Source organism: Danio rerio, chromosome 7 (assembly GCF_049306965.1).
Source record: "Danio rerio strain Tuebingen ecotype United States chromosome 7, GRCz12tu, whole genome shotgun sequence".
In the NCBI taxonomy this organism is placed as follows: Eukaryota; Metazoa; Chordata; class Actinopteri; order Cypriniformes; family Danionidae; genus Danio; species Danio rerio.
Genome location: NC_133182.1, coordinates 58,708,476 through 58,725,579, shown reverse-complemented (window position 1 = coordinate 58,725,579; position 17,104 = coordinate 58,708,476). Strand labels below are relative to the sequence as shown.

The 17,104-nt window shown below is 35.1% G+C and overlaps 1 protein-coding gene across 18 annotated transcripts in view; it reads right to left on the bottom strand.

Moving 5' to 3' along the window:
• camk2d1 (calcium/calmodulin-dependent protein kinase (CaM kinase) II delta 1) overlaps window positions 1-7,635 on the bottom strand; it is a 154,806-nt gene extending 147,171 nt beyond the window's left edge. For 16 of the 18 annotated variants that reach the window (XR_012382377.1, XR_012382382.1, XR_012382379.1 and 13 more), the window contains exons 1-2: window positions 7,363-7,610; window positions 6,776-6,870 (exon numbers count right to left, since the gene is read on the bottom strand). Coding sequence is in view for 12 of the 18 variants with exons in the window: in XM_068222230.1 (XP_068078331.1) it covers window positions 6,776-6,870; window positions 7,363-7,424 (157 nt within the window). In the remaining 6 variants the exon portion in view is untranslated. Of the gene's footprint in view, window positions 1-6,775; window positions 6,871-7,362 lie in introns of all 18 variants that reach the window. The other 2 variants (NM_001114708.2, NM_001003602.2) reach the window with 1 other exon arrangement.
• Window positions 7,636-17,104: the final 9,469 nt, after the last annotated feature.

The window sequence follows — 17,104 nt, the reverse complement described above, 5'->3', positions numbered from 1 at the left end:
CAATTCTGATATATGGCCATATATGAACATATATATAAATGTATATATACAATGAACATATATATAAAATTACAGCTAATATAATTGAACATATATGTACAAGTTTGTATTTTAAATGGTTGGACAAAATGTATGCAAATGCCCATTTTTGCAATATTTACAAATATGTTGCATATATTATAGAAATATATTTTACAATGTAAAAATGGAGAGTTCTACACAATTTTTTCATGTTCGACACATATCGATTACATTAACTGTATTGGTTATAGTTTCCGCTACATTTATTCTTCCATGGCGGGGCGCCACACCAAAATTCATCCCGCCACAGCTACATTACAGCATCTCATTTAAAACAATCAGTCGTTGCTGTTTTTATTAGTGAGTTATAATCAAACCAAAACGTATTAAAAGGTACGTGAATTATAACAGCACAAACCATTCTGTAATCGTAGTTGTGCTGTGCACTATTTGTTTAATCCTTTAAGGTGACATTCTGACTGACTGACTGACTGACTGACTGACTGACTGACTGACTGACTGACTGACTGACAGGTGCGGGATGCATCAGGCAATAGCAAACACAACGAAGCTTTCAGTTAAGATGAACACAGTTTATATAATTAAACTTTATTTAGAAATAAAGGTCTATGGTTTTGCTTGCAATGACTTTATCCTGCTAAAGTTTATGGCTTTTCACTTTATTTCAGAAAACAATAATACCGCTCTGTAGCTCTATTCAATCAAAAATTCATTCATTTTCTTTTCAGCTTAGTTCCTTTATTAATCTGGGGTCGCCACAGAATAAACCGCTAACTTATCCAGCATAATTACGCAACGGATGCCCTTCCAACTGCAACCCATCTCTGGGAAACATCCATACACACTTATTCACACTCATACACTACGGACAATTTAGCCTACCCAGTTCACCTGTACTGCATTTATTTGGACTGCGGGGAAAATTGGAGCACATAGAGGAAACCACGCGAATGCAGGGAGAACATGCAAACTCCACACAGAAACGCCAACTGAGCCAGCCGCAGCTCGAACCAGCGCCCTTCTTGCTGTGAGGCAAAAGCACTACCTACTGTGCCACCGTGACATACCCGTTACATAAATGCACTAAATCACACTTTAGCGGTGTTTATTTGAGTGCGCACAAGAAAATCTGTACTAGAGCAGCGTATATTTGAGGGGGCATGCAAGAAGTTGTGTGCACGAACAAATAAAGTCATACTGTAGGTAGTTAATGAATCTGTATAAAAGGCTACCGCCACAGCTGGAAAAAAATCCTAGAGAAACACTGTTGTTTTTACAAATTAAATTGATTGAACATAAAACAATAAAGTTATCCCATAAAAACCTTCAAGAATTATGTTGATTCAGCTCATTATAAATAAGTAGTTTGAACAAGCAGAAAAAATATTTTTTAAGTAAATATTTTATATCAAACATGATCTTGTATGATATATGATGGGTCATTATATATGTTAATACATTACATTATATATGTAATTTGAATATATTGCCATATTTCAGATTCCCATAAGGGATGTTCAGGATAACCAAATCAAGTATTGGTGCCACTATCAGCAGAAGTAATGGTTTATATACCAGAAATTTACACAAATGCATAAAGTCAGACTGAAACATCAGCTCAACAGAGCATGCAAAAATGCAAACTACTGCCCCAGCTATATACTCTGCCTCCAGTTTAAGTCATTTTCTACTGCTAATGGAAAGTCTAACTCTTAAGGGTGTTCACATTAGTCTGTTTAAACTACACATACTTTAAAGCAGAGTCATACCTTTCAGGTCCAACTTTACTTCTTTTTTATATTATAAAAACAGATTTATAATATAAAAAAGAATAAAAGGATTACAAACTAAACTAAAGGTTACAATTTAGTTTTATTTTGTGTGTGTGTGTGTGTGTTTTATTACATTATATGACTTAAATTTATATTTATTATATTTTTTATTCTAATATAACTTACACTCCTACATCAGCCTTAAGGTTTTGCCACTGCACTGACTCTGTACCCTCCTAAGTGTTCCCAACAGTAATGAGGTCTCTCTTACACACAAAGGACGGATTTCTTCCAATCACTTGACAGACTATTAAAGACAGAGTATGAGTCAATATAGGAACACCAGATCCATCCCACGCCTGCACTCAGCAAACAGCTGCCTATGAAAGCTCAGTCAGACATGAAACACAAGGCTTACACAGCACCCCTGGCCTATTATGCAATTGACAGACTGACCCATGAAAGACCGAAAAGGTAAGCAACAGGCCTGCTCAGTGGGCGGCAAGTGATGTCACAAGCTTCTAGCTTTCAGTTTAAGTACAAGTGATTTTTATGATGATAAGCCAACCTACTTGTCATCAAGGCAGAAGATGTAAAACGATTCTCATTAATGAATGGAAAAAAACGCATTTACATTTACACAGTATGATTTAATTAAATTGACATAAAAGGAAAATTTACAAAAAGACTAAAATGGGCTGTAAGGTAAATATGCCTCAGACGTGCTTTAGGCCAACTTTAAGGTTGGGTAAAAGATATAGATTGTAGATTATTTGATTTATAAAATATATGAATAAATAAAATTAATTTAAAGAGATTAATTTAATGAAACAATAATAAATTGCCAAAATAACACGGCTAGGGCTGTGCGAATGATTGAAATCTAATTGCAGTCGCGATTTAAAGCGTTGGATTTAGCTAATCGCACGAGGCTGCAATGCAAAATATATATTATGTAATTTCCCCCACCCAGAGCAAATGCATGACTAGCCAAATGAGTGAGCACACTTTCGTTCTGCCCAATTATAATTGCGCTGAATATCCGAACTACGCGGGACACCCACAATAAAACAAACAAACAAACAGGAAAGTGCGAATGAGTGGAATGATGGCGTCTGCCGCTTCAGAAGCATTACTACACTAATTAATATCAAAGAAAAACAGCATCTCGGTAATATGGAAATATTTTGGTTTTAAAGTCACAGACACTGAACAAAAACAGATCATTTGCAAGAGCTATCACAGAATTGTTTCCAAAGCATGAGGAAATACAACAACCAGCACCTAAAAAAGCACCACTGGTTGCTATATGAGGAGAGTAGTGCTAAAACGTAGAAACAAAACGTATTACGAACTTAGTAATAACTAAAAGCCAATAACACTCGAATCTAGTAGCAAGCAAAAGCAAAGTACAATTTGAGAGTTGTTTGCTAAATAATATAAGTTAATTTATTTTATGTTTCTTTCTTAAACTAACACTCAATGCATTTAAGCAGCACGAAGCTACAATAGAGATTACTGAGCTTAAGCTTGACTAAAAAATTAAAACGAAAATCAAATCGAAGACACAATATCTGACAAAAAACAAAAAAAATCCTTATTAGATATTTTTCCCAAATCACACAGCCCTGAACACAACAAACCTTCTGTCTGGGCTTTAGCAAAGAACCTTTAGAGTGTTTTGTGCACACCCAGTGCAGACAATGACTTTATAATCTTTAAAACTGTTTTATGTCTTAAAGGTCACCTATGATGAGAATGAGAATTTTTGAGAGCTGTTTAGGGATGCTCAAAATAATCAAATAGCCGTTAACCGAAAGGGTGCGTTCGTAACCGTTTAATGGTATCAGTTAAACGATTAAACAATATTATTTTTTATCATTTTTAGTTTGGCTGCATAAGGGGCAATTGAATGCACTTTTTGCGTTAAGAGGGGCATCTTTTGAATGGTTTACTAACGGCTACAAGTGTTTTGCACGCAGCTCATCACAGAGCTGCAGTGTTTGTGTTGTCAAGACAACTACAGAGAACTTTTAAAGAGCAAGGTTTTCGCTACATTCATTCTTCCATGGCAAGGTGCCACATCAAAATGCATTCTTCCACTTCTACATTACAACTTCACATTAAAAACATTTAGTCATTCATTGTTGTTGTTTTTAATAGCAGATTATAATTGCACTAAAACATATTAACAGGTGAATTATAACAGTGCAAATTTTTCTGTAACCGTATAGTGCTGTGTGCTATTTGTTAAACCCTTTGAGATTACATGCTGACTGACTGACTGACTGACAGGTGCGGGATGCGTGAGGCTAGCAAACGTGACATAGCTTTTAGTTAAGATGAACACAGTTTCCATAAATATACTTTATTTATAGATAAAGGTCTGTGGCTCTGCATATAATGACTTTATCTTGCTGGAGTTTATAGCCATTTCGCTTTACTTCAGGACATAAAACACAAACGCAGGGAGAACATGCAAACTCCACACAGAAATGCCAACTGACTCAGCCGAGGCTCGAACTAACAACCTTCTTGTTGTGAGGCGACAGGACTACCTACTGTGCCACTGCGTCACCCTAAATTGAATAACAGCTGCGCATTAACATGTCTCCATATTAACGCGCATAATTATATCAACAAGACAGGTTGTGCGCAAAGCAACTGGGATTAAAAATCTGTTCAGCTCTCTGTGATCATAAATTATCATGAAATGTGATCAAGAAGGAGTTTTACAAGTTTAAAATGTTTTAAAACAGTGCATAACATAACAGATATCCATACAGCAGTGGATATTAACATGTATCCTATCACATTTACGTGCAGAAGCAGTGCAAAGTTAAACACGTACATGTTTACATGTGTTTAACTTGAGTACACGTACATGTGTTTACCTTGAGTACACATGCGTGACTCATTGTTGCAGAAAGGCTTGAATTAACTCCACTACAAATACATCCAATACTCATTAGGAAAGTTCTTACTGTAGTATTTCTCACAAACATTACGAGAGATCTGCTTCCCTCATGTCTGTCACTGTGCTCTTTATCTGACGCAGCCAAGCCAAAGATTGAGGCACACTCTGACAGGCACGTGGGAACAGTGGTGGGGAGAACTAGCATTAAAGGCACAGGCAACAAAAACAGCTACAAGATGCTCAGAGCTGATAATTACAAACTTCTCATATGTATATATACATTATAAATACTAAATAGTAATATAATAGTAATAGTAATATACTATTGTATACTAAATAATCTAATGGGTGTTTTGAGCTGAAACTTTACAGACACATTCTGGAGACAAGGCTTATCCTAAATCTTGAAAAAGGGGTAAAATAGATGTCCTTTATAAATTTTCAAGTTGTTAATTAATTAACACTGTTTTGTTGCTCATTTACAGTGCTTTTTATTTGCTCAATAATGTGCATTGTGTAGTTTGTGCTTACCTTGTAGTCAATGTATGTGCACATTTATTCATGATTGCTTGTTACAGTGCTTCTTACTCAAAGTAAAAGTTATTAAACATATTTGTGTGCTCAAATGTGTATTTTATGGGGTTTTATTTTTAGCATTTATATTTAATGTTAAATTATCTGTAAAAACAATGTTTTAAATGATTTAACCTTCAAATTAGTCGCCCAGTTTGGTAGTTTAGTTGTAACTTTGTCACAACTGCATACCTTTACCTTCTGATACAGTACCTGTCTATGCAAAACTCACAGCCACAACAAAGGGGTGTTGTGTTTGGTTTGGGTTTTGTTATGCAGTTGCTAAGTAGTTCTGAGTGGTTTTGCTAAGTAGTGCTCCAGGTGGTTGCTTGCTAGGTATTTATTTACTGAGTTCCTCCCATGTTTCTTGAATGTTTTAGAGTGTATTGCAAAGTAGGGTTAGAACCCTCCTTCAATGCAATAACTTTTTGAGAAAGTGTTATCCTCAAAGTGCAATTCTTGAAGTAAACAGGAGAAAAGATGATTGATTGGTATCAGCACTGTATTACACTTTTTTAATTAAAGAGAGCTGCTTTCAAAATATATAATTTTGGTAACACTTTATTTATTGTCTATTTGAGTATTAGAAGACTGTCTGCTTAATTTCTGTTGATATGATCCTTCAACAGATTTAACTGACTATAAGAGTCTTTGCAAGTACATGTCAACTTACACTAACCCTAACTCTAACTCCAACCTTAACCCTAACCTAACAGTCTACTTATAATCTAATGATAATTAGTTAGCATTTAGATGCATTGTAACTTCAAAAATTCAACAAATGGACCATTAAAAATAAAGTGTGATCTAATTTTTTTTTTACCTAGCATCAAATGTCAATTACATTGTAAAACGAAATATTAAAATACCCCAAAGTTTGTTTATCACAAGTTTTGTGTATTGTAAATTTAATTTACTCATGGTCTAAGTACCGAGGGAAACAGTGGTGATTTAGTCTTCAGGTTTTGACATCATGGCTGCAGCACTCTATTGTGTGCTTGCAATAAGTCACATCTTCAGGGATTTAAAAAGCAAGACTGAAATCTTGACAGCCTAATTGATGGTGACATTAATCTCATGCAAAGAACAATTTAAAGTAAGGTGCAAATATTTTTCATGTAATGATCATACTAACATTACAAGTACATAAACATAAAATGCTCATGAACACTTTTAGAATAAGTGGTAGTTGGACCCCTATGAACAGCTGTAGGCCAATAATGTGATGCTTGCTTTTGTAATCTGTAATAAACACTACATGACCATGACAAAGTAATTGTGATGTTGTATGTGCAACTAAAAACAATGACCTAACTCTGCCTGTTATTGAACCTCAATTATACATCAAAGAAACACTATTGAACATTCCAACATGTCACAAATAACTTTACATTTATTTAAATTTACTTCAGTGGAACCAGTTGGACAACAAGAAGTTGTTTTTGTTATGATAGACTGAACATGAGCTCACCCCTGGCAGACAGCTTTTTGGTGTTGATGATTTTGGCAGCGTACTCCTGACCAGTGGAGATTTTCATACATCTTCTCACCACAGAAAACGCTCCTCTGGAAGTCAAACATAATTTTTGTGATATCACTTATGTTTCAGTAGTTGTATTTTTATCAATTATTTTAAACAAGTTTCCATCTATTCCTCTAAAATACTGCGCATTCTAAAGAAAGTTAGATTTTTTTCTAAAACAAACAATTGCTTCGTCTTGAATATGTCAAGTATTTATAGAACAGCAGGGGTAGACCTGTATGGACATGCATGTCAACTTCACAGAATTCTCTCTTGAAAACAAAATAAGCATGGCTTTTCAAAGGGGGAATTCCGTCTTTCGGTATTCCCGCCAATATGAGAGAAAATATAGCAGCATATTAAGCTTACATCACCTGTAAGTAGAACTCATAAAAGAAATCCGAGAAGAGACTTGCGACCGCAGGTACAGAAGAATACTGAGACTAACAGGTGAACTGTCAGTTCATCTACCAGCATGGACCCCCCAGAAAACGTTTCAAAATGTTATATGAAGCGTCTGCAAAAGTGATACTTACTTTCCCAGTTCTTCATACAGCTGATATTCGTCGGTAAACCTGGTGCAGGTTGTTGAAGCCATGCTGAAAGTGAGGAAGAACAATCTGAGCGCAAAAGTGTAATCTGCGGTTGCCTCTTCCTGTATATCCCCAGTGCAGATCGAAAGTAAATGTTTCAACTATGGAAAAAAATGAAAATGCCCAAGTCTTTCACTACAATTGCTCCTGCAGGTCTGAGATGCTGACTCGCACTGTTGTGACACCTATTTGAAGTTGAAGCGCCGCACCTCTTCTGATCACTGGGGTTCGACTCGCTAACGTGTCGTTCTGGTGGACCGGCTCTTTTTGATGATTCAATTGAACCGTCTGTGAAGATCATTCGATTTTCATTGTTACAGGCTATGCTCGCTTTTGTTGCGAACCAAATACATTTACATATCATTTAACCTGCAAGCATCGTGCAGTTTTAAAGGATGGAATCCCATATTTTACCTTATTTAGCAGAGTGGCTTGTCTATGCATCAGTCTCTTTTTATATAATTTTAAGCTTGAGTTTATGAAAAGTTGCCTTTAGAAACTTTTGGAATAAAATTCTTAATGTTTAACATTGAGCTCATAGTCAGTGTGGCTCATTAATATGATATAGATCTATTTTTCTCTGTATAAGCGCGCGATAAAATAGCTGTTGCGTTGTGATTAAAAAAGAGCGATGAATCGATTCCTTTGACCAGATCGTTTTAACAAATCGATTCACTAATTGACTCGTGTTTCCAAACAGCGCTTGATCTGTCATATCGTTCTGCTGTAATCTGGTTGAATTTTAATGCAAGCGCTCCCCCTTGCGGCGTGAACACAAGTGCACAAGTTATTGCCTCGCAGGATATCAATGAATGGGCGAGGATACAATTGTTAATATTAAGACTGTTATGTAGGCTAACGCTTGCCTAAATTAAAGCATGAAATAGCAGCGTTCATCTATCGTATCTGTCACCTTGAGTTAACAGGATGACGAATTATCCTCTTAACTTACTAAGCCTTCAAATCCAGCGCTGTATCTTTTTCCCCTCTTCCACACGCTATCTTAAAAATCTTTGATGACAAAAGCTCCTTTCTTTTTTGATTTTCTTACAAATTATGTTTGTCACCTTTTCTGGTTCAGGGTTGTTTTGTAAAGTGAAATTAGTGAAAAATGTTGGTACCCTGAACTAAACACACACACACACACACACACACACACACACACACACACACACACACACACACACACACACACACACACACACACACACACACACACACACACACACACACACACACACACACACACACACTTATACTGGGTTATTTGTAGGGTAAAACAAATCGTTGTGGAATGTTTTCATATAATATAAACTATGTTGTCAGAACCACGGAAGAACCTGTTCTTGATTTTTAAATAAATAAAAACATATTACATAATTTGTATTGTAGCATATATTTAAGCAAAACAAATCACAAACAATGCACAAGATTATATACTTACAAATATCAAATCATTGAAATCATGCAAATGTATCATTCATCCATTCATTCATTCATTCATTCATTCATTCATTCATTCATTCATTCATTCATTCATTCATTCAAGTATTTTAATTGTTGTGGGATATGTTTTCATTTAGAAAATATCTTGTCAGAACCATAGAAGAACCCATTCTTGTTTTATAAATAAATAAAAACATAATACTTGTTTTGTATTGCAGCATATATTTAAACAAAACAAATTACGAACAATGCACAAGATTACATGTTTACAAAAATCAAATCATTGAAATCATGTGCTTATGATAATAAAACTATTCATTGATGATTAGATCCTTCATTCATTCATTCATTAACCCAATCATTCTTTCATTCATTCAAGTATTTAAATTTTATGAGATATCATTCCATTACATGATTTATGCATAAATAGATAGATAGACAGACAGACAGACAGACAGACAGACAGACAGACAGACAGTTATATATATAGATAGATTAATAAATACATAAATAAATCCACTTGTCTTAATAATCAAATTAAACATTTTTTGACAAATTCCTTGTGACAGTTTTAAATTTTACTGGGATAACTTTCTTTTGCGGGGCGTCATGGTAATGCAGTGGGTAGCGTTTAATGAACTTTTTCTTTGTTCATTTCCTGTGTGTTGGTTCCTAATTCCTTGGTCCCTGTTATGCCTTCTTATCTGTTGCTATAGTCTGTGATCATAATCCCTCCATGGGGTTTTTATTAGTCCACTAATGTAGGCGTGAATGAAAACAGGTTAATGAATTTAGACACTAAACACCACACAAGCTTGGCTTTTAGAGTTTAGCTTGGATTAGTTTGCTGTTTGGTCTAGACTGCAAAAACCATTTAGTTTTGACTTTACTTTTTATTAAAGTGATTAAACATGTTGCTTTTAAAGCAATGTTTTGAATTTACTTTAAAATGATTATACATTCATTCATTCATTCATTTTACTTAGGCTTAGTCCCTTTATTCATCAGAGGTCACCACAGTAGAATGAACTGTCAACTGATACAGCATATGATTTACACAGAAGATGCCAACCCAGTACTGGGAAACATCCCCTCGCACATTCACACATATACACTAAAGCCAATTTAGTTTATTCAATTCACCCATAGCTCATGTCTTTGGACTGTGGGGGGAACCAGAGCACCTGGAGGAAACCCACACCAACATTGGGAGAACATGCAAACTCCACACAAATATGCTGAGGATCAGCCAGGACTCAAACCAGTGACCTTTTTGCTGTAAGGTGATAGTGCTAACCACTATGCCACTGTATTACCCATGATTAAACATAATGTCCTAAAATTAAGTAAATGAACTGTTCACATAATAATAAAAATCAAGTTAAGTCAACTTAACAGTTCCAAACTACAAGTTTACTTACTTTTTTAATGTAAAGTCAATTTGTTTTTAAGGCAAGACACTTTTTTAACTAATCCATTTTTACAGTGTGATCATTTAAAAATCAGCAAACTGAAATTGATTTTAATTTCATGGAGACTAGCATGTATAAATCCCAATTAAAGTACTTAATAATAGAATCCCAGTCCAGTGGTTTGAAGCACAGATTTATGATTCAACTAGCGGAGTTCATTGACCCTCACAGTTCATTATGAGTATTATCTAGTTAGGTCATCCTTATAGTTTTTATAATCGTATTTATTTACATTGAAAAATAATAGTTAGCATATAAACTTACCGGTACACTTATTAGGTACACCTTACTAGTACCAAATTGCACCCCCTTTTGTCTTCAGAACTGCCTTAATCCTTCATGGCATAGATTCAACAAGGTACTGGAAATATTCCTTAGAAATTTTGCTCCATATTGACACAATAGCATCACGCAGTTGCTGCAGATTTGTCGGCTGCACATCCATGATCCAAATCTCCCGTTTCACTTTATGATGTATCAACAAGGCATTTGCGCCTATACAGAAAACCCTTTTCTGTAGAACCCGCCAGGCACCAACAACCATGCCACGTTCAAAGTCACTTAAACACCTTTCTTCCCCATTCTGATGCTCGGTTTGAATCGCAGAAGATCATCTTGACCATGTCAACATTCCTAAATGCACTCAGTTGCTGCCATGTGGTGGGCTTATTAGAAATTTGCGTTAAAAAGCAGTTGGACAGGTGTACCTAATAAAGTGGCCAGTGAGCGTATATCACATGGTAAATAAATGTATAACTGTTCATAATCTAGAGTGCTCAGCATATATGAGAGCAAAATCTTTTGAAAATGAACATTTTTATCTATTTTACAGGGAATATAGACAATCTGTTTTGGTACATTTAAACAAAACATTTTTATTAAACAGTTACTATCATTAAAATATTTAGAATTGAAAGATAAAACATTTAATTCAACTAAATCATTGCAAAAAAAATTACAAACAACATTTCAGCAAAATTGTGTATTTTTCATGCTTCTTGATTTTTTCTGGGGCTTTACAGTGGTGCAATGGGTAGCAAGAAGGTCGCTGGTTCCAGCCCCGGCTGGGTCAGTTGGCATTTCTATGTCAAGTTTGCATGTTCTCCCCCTGTTCATGTGGGTTTCCTCCGCAGTCCAAAGACATGAGCTATAGGTGAGTTGAATATGCTAGCTAAATTGACTGTAGTGTGTGTGTGTAAATGTGAGTGCATGGGTGTTTCACAGTGTTGTGTTGTGGCTGGAAGGGCATCCGCTGTATAAAATATATGCTGAATAAGTTGGCGGTTCATTCCGCTGTGGCGACCCCTGATTAATAACTAAGCCGACTAAGCCGAAAAGGAAATGAATGAATGAATTTTCCTGTTTATTAAAATTTTTATTAATATTATCCCCAACTTACTATTTTTTTTTGTAATTTCCCCAACATAAACTAATGTATAAATTGTGATCTTATTTATTTATTTATTTATTTATTTGGGGAGAGGGTAAATTAGTTACAGTTTTGAATTTGATACTGACGCATCTAATGTATTTGCACAAATGTATTTGCATTACTGTAATACATCCTATAGAAAATATCAATTTAAAAGAGAGATCTGTGAGGGGTAAACTCATTTATGCTGAGCCCTGAATATGCAAGCACAATGATAACTACAAAAGCTTCAGTGACAGAAACTTTAGTTTGAAGTGTCAAATATAACGGAATCAAAATTCTGGAATTTAAAAAATTCACTGCATCTTTTTAAGCCATAATATATTTTAATGCATACCTTCCTTTTAAATTACTCACAATATTAAGTAGACATACAGCATTGTTACAGCAAATAACTCATTAAAATAATTTTAAAAATAACCAAATCTAAATCCATTAGTCCAGTAAGGACACAGCATGTAAAAGCATCCAGTGGTGAGCAAGAAAGCATGTAAACACTGTCTTTCTGTATAACTTGGACTCTTTGCATAATGTAAACAATGAGCAGTACAAATGCATGTCAATTAGGTCAGTGGGCTGCAAGGGAATGAAAGGAGCCTGACAGCTTGGGAGGAAAAGCTGTTAAAGTGTCTTGTGGCAGTATGGATTCTTTCAAACAAGTTTCCATATGGTAGTGGGGTAAACAGTTCATGGGATGGGTGTGTGAGGGTCAGCAATAATGTTTGACACGGCAGATGGAATGTTTGTCAAAGAATTCTCAGAGATCCCCTCCCCTGTCTTCACGAACTAATAAAGAGACTTATGGTCTGCAGAGGATGGCTTTTAACAACAGTAGCTTAAAACAGGTAGCTTAAGTCTTGTGTTCAGTGCTAATTAAAATAAAAAATAAATATATTTATCAACATTTCTTTTCTTTTTTTTTTTTTTTTGCGAGACAACCAGTGGTGGAAAAAATACTGAAAAATCATACTCAAATAAAAGTAGCACTACTTGCCAAAAATGTAGTTTAAAAATTAAAAATTAAAAATACCTGCTGTAAATATTACTCAAAGTGTGAGTAAAAAGTAGCCCTTTCATAAATACTCAAGAGTAGTGAGTATAACGCTGTAAAAAGCTGATGGGTTTACATGTAATTTGTGTAAACGCAACATTCTGTAGTGCGTTTAGTTATTGCCCAGCAAGCACACAACATCATAAGACGTTAATATTAGGTTAGATTTAGGTTGAAATGTCGGGTGACTGAAATTCAATGTCTAGCCAGCTCTAAGGAGAACTTTATTTTGATGTCCAATAATGTCATCAAATGACACTGATATTTAGTTGATTTTAAGTTGTTAGAAAGTGACCAAAATCCAATGTCGAGCCAACATCTTAAACAAGTGTTACATTGACATTAAATAATGGTATTTATAATGGTAATAACGGTATCAACCAAAATCCAATGTCTGATAGATGTCATAGTAGAGCAGAGCTGAGCAGAGCTGCGGTAAAATAATGAATAAGAAGGCTGTGGTCAAGTAAATAAATAAATTATTTTTAAAAAGTGTGACTGCTGAGAGCAACAGATTCTGGAACTAGGGACACCGGCCCTCGTGGCCAAAAAACGGACCGGCCCACCGGGAATTTTCCCGGTCCTCCCGATTAGCCAATCCGGGCCTGAGCTCAACTCCTTGTTCCTGTTCTCTCCAGACTGGACTATTGCAACTCTCTTCTAGCCGGGCTTCCAGCTGACTCTGTTAAACCTTTTCAGCTGCTTCAGAATGCAGCAGCAGGAGTGGTCTTTAATGAACCTAAAAGAGCACATGTCACTCCGCTGCTCATCCATTTGCACTGACTGCCAGTTGCTGCTCACATCAAATTCAAAGCTTTTATGTTTGCTTACAAAGCGACTTCTGGCTTTGCTCCTTCTTATCTGCCCTTATTTCACTTCTGCAGATTTATGTGCCCTCCAGAAACTTGCGTTCTGTGAATAAACGTTGCCTCGTGGTTATATCCCAAAGAGGGAAGAAATCACTTTCCCTAACGCTCGCATTCAATCTGCCCAGTTGGTGGAATGAACTCCCTAACTGCATCAGAACGGCAGAGTCACTCGCTGTCTTCAAGAAATGACTAAAAACTCAACTATTTAGTCTCCACTTTCCCTCCCAATCTGCAATTGCCTCTCTGGTTCTACCGCTAACTGTATTAAAAAAAAAAATTACTAATGTTTTGCTTCTTACACTTTACATATCTGAAACTTGCCTAGAGCACTTATTCCTTGTTGCTCTTAAAGTTGTGTAAATTGCTTCCTTGTCCTCATTTGTAAGTCGCTTTGGATAAAAGCCTCTGCAAAATGACTAAATGTAAATGTAAATGAATACCGGCAAATATAAATTGTAGTAACCCTTTAGTTTAAGTACCAATTCTCACTATTAACTAGTGACTTATTACCCTACATGGAAAGAACCTATGTGAGGATATATGAGCATATACGAAACCTATATGCAGTATAAATGCACATATATTGTAACATATATGCTGTATATATGTGTATATATGTCACATATATGAAAAATTGAGGTGCATATCTGTGCATATAGAAGCCATATAAGTCTCCTGTATTGCTTCTTTACAGTATATCCACATATAAGACATACAAGATGTCTCCTATATAGCTCATATCTCACTTTGTGAACTGTAATACACGATGCTTAGCTCATATTTTCTATTATTAAGACATTAACTAAGAACTAACTTTAAAAAAATTGGCATGATAAGAAATTTTATTATGACAAATAAGTGATGGGAGATGGAAAACTATGATGTCTACCAGTTGTACTGAAACATTTACAAGGTCAAATCTCAATAATTTTACTATATATATATATATATATATATATATATATATATATATATATATATATATATATATATGTGTGTGTGTGTGTGTGTGTGTGTGTGTGTGTGTGTGTGTGTGTGCGTGCGTGCGTGCGTGCGTGCGTGCGTGCGTGCGTGTGTGCGTGTGTGTGTGTGTGTACCTATATACAGTGAATTTATTTTTCTTTTTTCTTTTAATATTTTCCAAATTATGTGAAACAGACCAAATAAATGTTCACAGTATGTCTGATAGTATTTGTGCTTCTGAAGAAAGTATTATTTGTTTTATTTAGGCTATAAAGCAGTTTTTAGTTAAAAAAAAAAAAAAAAAAAAAACATTTTGGGACAAAATTATTAGCCTCTTTAAGCTATATTTTTGATCAATAGTCTACAGATAAACAATCATTATACAATTAACATACTTAATTCCCCTAACCTGGCTAGTTAGCCTAATTAGTTAAGCCTTTAAATGTCACTTTAAGCTGTATAGAAGTGTCTTGTAAAATGTCTAGTAAAATATTATTTACTGTCATCATGACAAATGAGTTATTAGAAATGAGCTATGAAAACTATTATTTTTGGAAATGTGTTGATGAAATCTTTGTTAAACAGAAATTGGGAAAAAAATTAACAGGGGGGCTAATAATTCAGGGAGTTGGGGTAATAATTCTGACTTTAACTGTGTGTACATGTATGCACGTATATATGTACACATAAATGTGTATACATGTACATATAGAAAAACGAACAATTTTTTTTTTTTTATCTGTCACATATATTAAAAACCTATATCAAAACCTATATTGAAACATATGTTTATATAGATTCTTTCTGTGAGGGACCTGCTTATTATTGAGATATTTTCTTTTTATTTGTACTTAGAAAGTACATATTTTGCATGATCTTATTCTACACCACCAACCCTACCAATATCAAAACCAAGCTAATAAATAATATGAAGCAAATTAGGAGTTTATTGAGCTACAAGTCAGTTAAGGGTTTGTTAACAGAATAAATTGTACCTTAGAATAAAGCATGACCAAAATGTTAAGCAAATTTGTACTTAATTTTCCCTGTTTATAATATGAATCGACTCTAAATTTATTTTCCCATATTATACAAGTCCAATCATTCGACAATGTCATACACTCTCAGAAAAAATGGTACAATGTTGTATCAAAGAAGGCACAAACCCTTATCACTGGAGCCGTACCTTTTTATGGAACAGAGTTGTAATGTACCTTAAGACAAAGAAACTAATTTGTATCGTTGCAGTTTGTACCTTTAAGGACATAATTTGTAGCTTTGGATACAATATTTTACCTTCATCAAAGGTACAAATCTGATCCATGAAGGTACTACTACAGTGACAAGACACTTTGTACCTTACGTGTCAAATGTGTTCCTTCAGGAACTATTTAAAGGCATTTTGCGATATCCAAAACGCATCAATTTATTTTCAGTAAATATGAAACATTAAATATATTTTAAACAATGTTTCAGTTTACAAAAAAAGTTTATTGTTGTGAAAATACACAATTTGAATGTACACACTTATGCTTTTAAATGATGATTCATGTTTTAATATCTGTCTTTCCAGTAATATTAATTTTTATAGATATTGTAATAAAAAAGGAGTTGTCCAACACTTACGTACCTTTTTAATGAGAACAATTGTGTACCTTCATGTCAATTGCACCATAAGAGGTACAGAACCGTATCATAAATGGTCTTTTCTGTACCATATAAGGTACAACTTTTACAAAGGTACAAAACTGTTCCATATGGAACATTATTTGTATCACCGTGTACGTTTCTTTCTGAGAGTAGGCTTCTTTGCTGTTTTCATAATATGCATGGCCCTACACATCTCCCTAGCAGTGGGTTCATATTTCTTGTTTGTGTGTGGCTTTTTGGACTACGCTATCAAGTATGCCACCTCATTACCTTAAAAGCCTCCAGCGAGAACTTTTATAAGTAATGCCAAGTCCCAAGTTGGCAGCATAAATGAACAAGAAGGATTTAGCAATCTTGTGCCTTTCAGAAACCCTACCCCAGATAGCATACGAATGTGGGCCACTTCATGCAATTATGCGGCACTGGTGGTCTTCCTTTGGCAAAGATCTGGCCCTTATGGCAACATGTAATCTAAATGTGAGCCTAATGTAGCCCATGTGGAGAATTATAAATTGGGCCAAAATGATGGAGGACAAATGTGGGCCACAGTGGGCAAAAATGCAACACAGTCGTTTAAGGGTGATCTGGGTCTAAACCTAAAGTGCAGCCGTTAGCCTATAGTAGCCCGCAGAAGATATGGCAAATGTGGACCAGTTATCATAAAACTAATGTGGGCCACTTTTGGCAAATATTTGGCACAGTTAGCTCTGGCTAATGTGGATGTGAGCCTAAAGTGGCCCAGAGAAGATATGGCTAATGTGGCCCATGCAGTTATCTTAAAACATATGTGAACCACATAGAT